The 9765-nt window shown below is 61.6% G+C and overlaps 1 protein-coding gene across 4 annotated transcripts; it reads left to right on the top strand.

Annotated features, from left to right (window-relative positions):
• The first annotated feature begins 1038 nt into the window (after positions 1-1038).
• BEGAIN (brain enriched guanylate kinase associated) lies at positions 1039-7230 on the top strand. Of its 4 annotated transcripts, none has more exons than XM_008702326.2 (4): positions 1039-1105; positions 2264-2371; positions 4761-4844; positions 5881-7230. In XM_008702326.2, exons 1-4 carry the CDS (start codon positions 1055-1057, stop codon positions 7228-7230), a joined length of 1593 nt encoding a protein of 530 aa, XP_008700548.2. In that variant the 5' UTR covers positions 1039-1054. The 4 variants fall into 4 exon arrangements, with proteins under 4 accessions (XP_008700548.2, XP_040497198.1, XP_040497199.1 ...); XM_040641264.1 differs by having other exon boundaries at positions 5899-7230; XM_040641265.1 differs by lacking the exon at positions 4761-4844.
• The last annotated feature ends 2535 nt before the right edge of the window (positions 7231-9765 follow it).

A 9765-nucleotide genomic window follows, 5' to 3' on the forward strand; every position in this document is an offset into this window, starting at 1 on the left:
AGCGGCTGAGTCGGGATTTGACCCCGGGTCTAGCTACTGCCAGGACAGGCTTTTCCCAGGCACCTCTCCAACTTCTGTTCATATCTCTCCTATATTCTCGGTGGGACAGCAGCATGACACACGTGCACGTCCAGACCCCTCCTGGCCCACCGGGACCCCAGCCACCATCCCCTGGGTCTCTGATAGGAAAAGTGGTGTCTGGCCCTGGAGATGAACCAGTGTTTGGGGACCGTTCCCTTGAGCGGCATGGCAGCAAGTGAAGTGTTGGGCAAGGTGTGCTGGACCCTGAGTAGTTACTCCCTTAGAAGCCAAACTTTTCTAAAACCGCGGTTCTGCAGGTTGAAGACATTTTCCTAAAATGTATTACACACTTTCCAGCCTTTAGGAAGATGGCAAAGAGAACGCAGAGTTTGCCGTTGGCTCGGATTGTTTTAAACAGCGATAGTGCGGAGGCCAGTGCTGCCACGGGGCAGATTTGCCAGGAGGGCTGTTTGTCCCTCCCTCAACGGCCTCCTCCCCCGTCTGGTTGTGTGGGAACCAAGCTTAGGCCATGCAGTCAGACCTCAGTTAAGGTCTCACCTCTGCCACTTACTGCTTGAAGCACCTCCAGCCTGTTTCCCCATTGGTGAGACTGGGCGGGGGCGCACAGTGACACTACAGGCAGGTTGTCAAGAGGATGCACACTGTCCCCAGTCCCCTTCCACCATCACACTATGTGCAGTAGTGGGCACACGGCTCCTGATTCCCACCCAATACCTGCTCCCGCCTTCCCCCTTCTTCGGAGGACTGGACGGTCGCTTGTGAGTACAGGCCTTCCTTCCCTTTCCATCTCCAGGGGGTCCTCCACCCTGGCCCAGGAAACACCTCTACACGTTAGTTTTTTGCTGTGTGCAGAGGAGCAGGGAGACCAGGGTGGAACCAGTAGGCGGGCTCAGGCGGCCAGTGTTCAGCCCTGCCCTGACCAGCCCACAGGGGTGGCTGTCGGGGTGACGGGGTGGGGGGGTCGGGCCTGGCACCGCAGCCACCCCGTTGTTCCAGGATTCAGAGCAACTACATGGCGCTGCAGAGGATCAACCAGGAGCTGGAAGACAAGCTGTACCGCATGGTGAGGGCCACTGCCCCCTGCCCCCCGGCCCCACCCCACGCGCCTGCCCTGGCACCCCAGTGGTGAGCCACCTGCCTGGCTCTCATCCCCTTGCCTGTGCAGGAGCTGGTCACAGGCCTTGTTTCCTGGCCTACCCCTGCCTTGGGGGGCTGGGCTAGTCCCACCCCTTTCTGCAGTGAACAGTGGGTGCTCTCAGGACTAGGAAGTCATAGGGTTCCAGGTTGCCCCGTGAGCCTCCACAGCAAGGAATAAGCTCTCGGCCTGTGTGAGCAGGGCTGTGGGAAGGACATGAGCAGGGGACAGTGACCCTGCTTTAGCGGTTAGCCTGGAGACCCAGACCTGGTCAGACAGAGACCTGAGTTCAGGCCCCGAGTAAGACAGAATGATATTCGAGCCCAACTGTGTTTCTCGTGGGAACACGTGGTCTCATGGTGAAGAATAAAGGAGAAAGTGCTGCACCCGGCCCCACGCCAGCGGAGACCCTCCAGGAGACCCTCACCCCGTCTGCAAGTGCTGCCTCTTTTTTGTGTTGATCGGGCTGTCGCGACCTCAGTTTGGAAGAGCAGGGACGTGGTGGAGGCCTCCTGGTCCTGTATGGCCTCCTGTGTCAGGGAGGGGCCGGGTGGGTTCACTGAGAGGAGTTCCCTCTCCTTCCAGTAGGTTACAGGCTTGTTTTGTTTCTGAAAATCACAAATGGGTGTTCAACGCCTGCTGTCTTAGAGCGCTGTCAGAGCAGAGACAGCTCAGCTTGGGACCCTGGACAGGGGCCCTTGCCTTTCTGAGCTCAGTTGGAGGCTGAGAGAGGAAAGGTTCAAGGAAGGCGGGTTGGGGTGCAGGGACAGGGGCCAGGATCTGTGTTGCGTGCAGACTCCCCGCAGACGCAGGAGGCAGGGCATTACTGTCCCCGTAGTGTGGGTGCACAAGGGGCTAAGGGAGGCAGTGACATGCCCAAGGCCCCTGGCTTGTCAGCGATGGAGCACAGGTGGATTTGAACCTGGTGGTCTGAGCTCCTACCCCCACCTTCCTTGGCCTTGCAAACACCTCATCGTTACCGACTGTAAGAGGGCACCTGGGAGGCCTATGTAGCAACTGGGCTTGAGGCCCAGGCCTTGGCTGACCACTGACAGGCTCCTTCCCATACCCCGCCCCTCGCCCCAGGGCCAACACTATGAGGAAGAGAAGCGAGCATTGAGCCACGAGATTGTTGCCCTCAACAGCCACCTGCTGGAGGCCAAGGTGACCATCGACAAGCTGTCGGAGGACAACGTGAGTGTTGCACCACTGTGGCCCTGGGGGCCCAGGCCCAGGCCCTGTGGCCTCCAGGCTTCAGAAGCTGGCTCAGGCAAGGTGGAAGGACAGGGCAGTCGGGGCCTCGAGTACTTGGCAGTGGGGGGAGGACAGGGCTACCTCAGCACAGATACGCTGCCACGGGTGTTCAGGAAGACCCTCTGCTGGAAGGAAACAGCATAAGGTAGCAACCACTGGGCCACATTACCCCATTCAGGGCGGTGCTTCCTGACCCCGGGTTTGGGGCATGCTTACTTAGGATTCCTCCCTAGCCAGCCCCCGTGGGCATCAGAGCCATGTGGCTGCTCTGATTTCAAGGGCCCCATGAGATGGGCCCAGCCCCACCCCCAAGGACCCCGACAGCTGACCACACATTCACTAATGAGCATCTGCTTCTTGCGAGGCCCTCCGAAGCTGTGAGAATATGGTGTGAACGACACAGGTAAAAACCTTCCTTGCCCAGGTGGAGTTTACACCTGAGCGGGGAAGACAGTGAACAAGATAGGCAAACCATGTAGCATGTTACAAGTACTGAATACTGCAGGGAAGAACAACACAGCCAACAGTGCTGGGGAGTCATTCGGGTGCTTCTGGAAGAGGCTGCTAGATCAAGACGTGGAGGCGGCCAGAGAGCTGGCCACGGGCACCTGGGGAAGAGCCTTCCTTCCAGTGGAAAGAACCAGAGTGGCAGAGGAGGGCCTACAAGAACAGATGGGCCAGAGGGGACTCCTGGGGGCAGGGGGAGCCCAGGGTCTGAGGTCAGACACAGAACAGGAGGCCACATGGTGCAGGCTCCTCTAGGAATCTGGGTTTTATTCTGAATGAAATAGGGAGCCACGGAAGATTCTTGAACAGAGGACTAACATGACTGCACCTACACTTTTCTGGGCTCACTGAGAACAGACGGGACAAGGGCCACAGTGGGAGGCTCCAGGTGGCTGTGGCTACAGTCCAGGCTGACAGTGGCTCAGCCAGGACGATGCCCATGGAGTGGGGACAAGGGCTCAGGTTCTGGCTCTGGTTACAAGATGGAACCCACGGCATTAACGGGGATTTTGGACGTGGGGTATGGGGGAAGAGAAGGGTCCAGCCCAACTGCAGCAGCGTTCAGAGCCTGAAGGAAAGAAGTGACCTGCTGTCTCCGGGGTGGGGGGGTGCCTGGGGAGGAGCAGGAGTGGGGCTGGACGGGGCACCGGACAGCTGCAGGGCATGCCCAGACGGCAGGGTCTGGAGTTGCACGCATCCGTCAGCGTACAGATGCGGTGAGATAGCCAAGGAGTGCAGGCAGAGGAGAGGGAGGCCCCACCCAGGGCCCAGGGCCTTGCTGGAAGTCTGCAAGGGATGAGGGATGCATGGCAGATCTGGGCTGGCCAGCCAGTCCTCACAGCCCTCTGAGGCCAGGGGCAGCCAGTCTAGGGCCTCCTGGGGGGGGGGGTCCGTTCTCAGCTCTCGGCCCACTGTGCCCTTCCCGGGGGCTCGAGGAGACATTGAGGAGGCTGGGGACCCAGTGTCTCTCCACTTGGCAGGGCAAGTCAGGGGCTCAAGCCTCAGCACGGACGGTGGAGGTGGGGGAGCCTCCAGGAACGGGGGCCGGGGGTGAGGGGCAGCGGGGCCCGCGCCCTCCGTAGCCTGTCTAAGCTGCAGGACACCTGGTCCTGGTTGAGCTGAGACTGGGGGAGCGGGGAGATCTCGGGGCCCATTGCTGGACCCCAGATTCCTCACTGTCAGAGCCCTCACGGTGGAGGACCCCTGGGGAGGGAGACAGGAGTGAAAGGCCCAACCACAGGCACATGCAACAGAGATTTTCCAAAGACGAAAGCGAATCCTCTCAAGTCCTACTGTTTGCATCTGTTTTCAGCTCAGGAGGCTGAGCCAGTCCCTGCCCGGCCCTTGCGTCACACAGGCCCTCTGCCCCACCTCGCCCTGCCCTCACCCAGCCCCACAGCCACCCCCATATGCAGGCCACACTTCAGGAGGGGGGTGTGCGAAGCCAGCCTGAGATGCGGGAGGCAGGCGCTGCGGGCACATTCCTTCTCACTCGCTGGTGCCGGCCCTCCGCACTGAGATGGGGGAACAGGAAGACCAGGCAGGCTCGCCGCACCGGGGGCCTCTGGGAGGCCTTTCTTCCGCCACTGCCCCCACCTTGTGGGAGGTTCCCACCTGGGGCGGCAGCAGAAGGGCCTGGCAGGGCCCTCTCTGGTCACCTTCTGCTGCAGGCGAGAGCGTGAGGCCCAGAGAGGGTCCTTGCCCTGCCAGCTGCACAGCCGGCTCCCACCACACCTGGTCTCTGTGTTGGCCACTGGGCTCCGGGTGGCAGGGTCCTTGGCGAGGGGCGAGCCTGCACCGAGCGCCTTCTCTTATCTTTTAGGAGCTCTATAGGAAGGACTGCAATCTGGCGGCCCAGCTGCTGCAGTGCGGCCAGACCTACGGCAGGGTCCATAAGGTGTCCGAGGTAACACCAGCCCCGCCCCCGCTAGGCCAGCCCGCACACCCAGGACTACTTGGGGCTCCTTTTCTACAGGTCCCACCCTAAGGCCACTTCTCCCCTTTGAGGGGAAGGTGCTGGGTGAGCCTGAGCCCCCCGTCCCTCCTCACTCCTACAAGTATCCTGGCCTTTCTGAATATGGTGGAGGGGCCGCCCCCCACGCACACCTAGTCACCCAGCTGGGACCACCTGCCCATTCCCCTTGGTTTCCTCTGGGGGCTGCTCCTTGTCCCTGCTCCAAGCCCCCTGTCCACTGAGCACTGATGGGGCAGAGTGACCCCATGTGAGCCTCACAGAAACCCTTTGGTTTGGTTTGGACACAATTACTGACAGTGCCCATTTCAGAGACAAGAAAACTGGCTTCACATGGGAGTGACTCAGCCAAGACTGCAGGGCCCCCCACCCCTGCCAGGCTGTCCCAGCTCCACACATTGCCCTCACCCAGGCCTTGGGCCATGTTCCCTCTTCCCTGGGCCTGGGCCATACCTGAGACACTCACAAAATAGATCAAACAGTAGCAAGACGACCCCATGAGGCACCAGGTGCTCGTGCAGAAACCGCTGGATGCCTGGTCCTGGCCCTGAATCTGTGTTGCATCTCAGTCTGTCTTGTTCAGAAGCACCCAGGCCTCATGACCCAGCAGGGGTGCCCCCGACAGACCTTGGGGCTGGGAGAGCAAGAAAGCCCCAGGGTGGGAGGAAATGAGGGGGCTGCAGCCCTGAGAAGGGCCCAAGTCAGACCCTGTTTCCACCCTCTGCGCTCTTCAGAGCCCAGCTGTCGCAGGCTGGGGAGACAGAGGTGACCAGGGCTCCTGGGCAAATCTCCAGAGCTTGTGGCATACAGAGTCCTAGGGGCTGGCTCGAAGCCGATGCAGTTTGAGAAGCCCTGGGCAGGTCCCTCTTCTTCCGTCTGTGCATCTGTGGGTCACGGTCATGGCTGCAGGTGCTGGGCTGACTGCTACCCCTGTCCCCCCCCTCCCCCCCCCCCACCTGACCCGTTCCAGCTGCCCTCCGACTTCCAGGAGCGCGTGAGCCTGCACATGGAGAAGCATGGCTGCAGCCTGCCCTCCCCACTCTGCCACCCGGCCTATGCCGACAGCGTCCCCACCTGTGTCATTGCCAAGGTGCTGGAGAAGCCTGACCCCACCAGCCTGTCCTCCCGCCTGTCTGATGCCTCAGCCCGTGACCTGGCCTTCCGGGATGGGGTGGAGAAGCAGGGCCCCCGGCCCCCCTACAAGGGGGACATCTACTGCAGCGACACAGCCCTCTACTGCCCCGAGGAGCGGCGGCGCACCCGGCGGCCCAGCGTGGATGCGCCCGTGACCGACGTGGGCTTCCTGCGGGCCCAGAACTCCACCGACAGCGCGAGCGAGGAGGAGGAGGAGGCCGAGGCCGCCGCCTTCCCCGCAGGCTTCCGGCATGAGGCCTTCCCAGGCTACGCGGGCTCACTGCCCACGTCCAGCTCCTACTCCAGCTTCAGCGCCACATCGGAGGAGAAGGAGCATGCCCAGGCCAGCACGCTCACTGCCTCGCAGCAGGCCATCTACCTGAACAGCCGCGACGAGCTCTTCGACCGCAAGCCTCCCGCCACTGCCTATGAGGGCAGCCCGCGCTTCGCCAAGGCCACGGCCAGCGTGGCTGCGCCGCTTGAGGCCGAGGTGGCCCCGGGGTTTGCGCGGACCATGTCTCCGTACCCAGCCGAGCCCTTCCGCTTCCCGGCTTCCCCAGGCCCCCAGCAGGCCCTGATGCCCCCAAACCTGTGGAGCCTGCGGGCCAAGCCGGGGACGGCCCGGCTCCCTGGGGAGGACGCGCGGGGCCAGTGGCGGCCCCTGAGCGTGGAGGACATTGGCGCCTACTCCTACCCCGCCACCACCGCCGGCCGCACCTCACCCTGCAGCTTCTCGGAACGCTACTACGGCAGCGGGGGCAGCCCGGGCAAGAAGGCCGAGGGCCGCGCCAGCCCCCTCTATGCCACCTACAAGGCCGACAGCTTCTCGGAGGGTGACGACCTCTCCCAGGGCCACCTGGCAGAGCCCCGCTTTCTCCGGGCCGGTGGCGACCTGAGCCTGAGCCCCGGCCGTGCGGCCGACCCGCTGCCTGGCTACGCACCCAGCCAGGGGGACGCGGAGAGGCTTGGGGTGCAGCTGTGCGGGGCGGGCGGCAGCCCCGAGCCCGAGCACAGCCCTCACAGTTCCAGGGAGTCCTTGGAGCCCAGCTCCATGGAGGCCTCCCCGGAAATGCACCCCTCTGCCCGCCTCAGCCCCCAGCCAGCCTTCCAGCGGACTGGTGGCTCGGGGCTCAGCCGCAAGGACAGCCTCACGAAAGCCCAGCTCTACGGAACCTTGCTCAACTGAGCACCTGCCTGCAGGCCGCGGCCACGGGGCCATCACCCACCCGCCCCACCTGGGCCCCGAGGGCACAGCTCGCCTCTCCCCAGACACCCGTCCTCCCCAGCCCCCGCCACCCAGGACCCTCTCTTCCACCCAACCCAGTCGAGCCTGAGAGGAGGACCCCTCCCCACACCATCTTGTCCATCCCAGCCCCACCACGGTGGAACGTTTTTCACACCCCAACATCCTTCCCCACCTGAGATGAGCATTCCCCCCTTTTATAAAGTGAAACTATTTTTATAGAGAAAAAGGGTCTTTCTTAACGCACTTGGCCTCCAGCTCCCTGGACGGCAGCCTTGGCGTTTTCAACACAAAGCTCCTTTATTTTTCGGGGAGGACAAGTGGGGCCTGCCCCTTGGAGGGGAAGGACGGTGTCTTGTGGAGACGCCCCCCAGTGAGCCGGTGACAAGGGAACCCGAAGCTCTGTCCACGAAGAGGGGAAGTGGAATGGGTGGAGGGATGTGAAATGTTTTTAAACTGTTTTCGCCGTGTGACCGATACACCACCCCAGCTCTCCCGTGGTCCGCAGTCCCGAGTGGGGCCGGTGCTCGTCCCCCAGTGTCCCGCTCCCCGGCACCACCTCGCTCTACCTCAGACGTAATGAGGCCCTCCGACTCCCAGTTTCTGTGGCTTGCTTTCCTGTTGTCTGCGATGCATGCCCTGTCTCAGTTAGTACTGTACTTCCGTTCATTAATAAAAGACATCGGTGGAAAGAACTTGGCTCCGGGTTGTTTCTTCTCCCCACTGCCTTTTGATGGCACGGACATGTGGCCCTGGCTGCCCCCCCACCCCGTCCCTCCCCACCAGCACCTTGTGCAGCATCCAGGCACTTGCACTGTCTCAACAACTAGGCGTTCTTGCCCTTTCTAGGGCGTGCCTAGGAAGCCACACCCCTATTCCTGCTCCCCCTGCCCCCCCCGCCCTTCTCAGTCTCAGACTTGGCCTCTGCCTGGAGATTCCTGAGGCTCTCCTTCAGAGCAGCTCTCATTTCTCTGAAACGTGTTTGGCCCCATTTTGAAGGGTGTTCTCATTTCGGAGGGAGGTAGCCCGGGGGGGTCTCTTTCCCACCCCACCCCCTGGACACACACACACAGATGTCCCGGGCCTCCTGTTAGTGTGGGGATGCCCATCCGTCCATCCATCAGTCCATGGGGAGCCATTCCTCCGACGGTGATCTGCCCTTCTGCTCTCCAGCCCCTTCGGATCGTCCCTCTGGTCGTCTGCTGTCTCCCTGAGGCATTTATCCTTCCCGGGAATTCACAGGGTGTGTTGTATCTGTGGATTGGTGTATTTCATCAGTTTTGGAAAATTCTCAACTTTTAAAACAATTTTGTTCCCTCTCTCTTCCTGGGACTGCCTTAGAGCCCCGGCAGCCCCTCTCACTGCACCCTCTGTGCCTGCTGCCCTCCCTCTTGCGTGTCCTGCACTTGGGGCTCACCCAGCTCAGCCCACATGATCTGCCTTCCATTTCACAAGTTCTCTCTGCTTTGTCCACGTGGCCACCAAACACAGCCACCAGGTTTGTAGTTTTCCATTCATTTTTCCATTCCTAGATGTTCTGTTTGTCTCGCAAACCTAAGCTGCCACTTTCATTGTGTCCTGTTCCCTGGAGATCTTTTCTAGCTTGCCTTTTATTTCCTTAAACACGTGGGCACAACCAGTTCAGACTGTGTCTGGCACTACCTTCATATGTCTCTCTTGGTCCCTGCCCTTGCTGCCACCTTTCTTCGTGAGCCTGGTTATCTCAGACGCACGCTCAGCAATGTCCTTGAAAATCTACTTGTGGGGTTCTGCAAGGCCGAGGGTGGAGGCCCCTCCTCACGGGGCTTTATGTCTGCTCCCTCCAAGGGCCTGGGCCCTTCCTGCCCAAGACTAGCCGGTCTGGGTTCAGGCCTTGAAGTGCCCTGGCTCACCCGGCTCCGTGTAGACCCAGGGTGGGTCTGTCTCTTGCCCGCGGACCCCAAGAAGGGCGAGCATCAGCATTGGCTCCCAGCATTCCTGCACTTGACCTGCCTCTGCAGGAGAGCCCAGGGCCAGCCCAACCACCCTCCCCAGGAGATATGCTCCAGGAAGCAGTCTCCTCGAGCCAGAGGGAATTGGGAGAGGCTTGGCAGTCGGCTCCCCTCTGGGGGCCCAGTTCCTCCTTGGCAGACAGGAAGCGACACTGAATGAGCTGGGGAGCAACTGGGGATGTGCAGGGAGAAACACATGGCCCCTGGCACCCAGCACTCAGAGGTGTTCCCAGAGGGGAACCCGAATCTCAGCCTCACATCAGCTGCGTGAAGGGGGGTGGTGGGTCCCTCTTCCTGGCCTCGGCTTTCCCGCCTCTAAGTGACCAAAGTCCTGCCTGGCTCGAGCTCCTCAGGGTCAATGGGATCAGAATGCTGGGCCCTGGGTAGAGGGTTGGGGACCCTGAGGGCTTTGCAGCCTGGGCTGAGGGCCCTCTCAGATTCGGGGCTTTAGCTCCCACATCGTCACCTCGGAGCCTGCCCCCCCCCC

This window comes from Ursus maritimus, unplaced genomic scaffold, assembly GCF_017311325.1.
Source record: "Ursus maritimus isolate PB19 unplaced genomic scaffold, ASM1731132v1 scaffold_25, whole genome shotgun sequence".
Classification (NCBI taxonomy): Eukaryota; Metazoa; Chordata; class Mammalia; order Carnivora; family Ursidae; genus Ursus; species Ursus maritimus.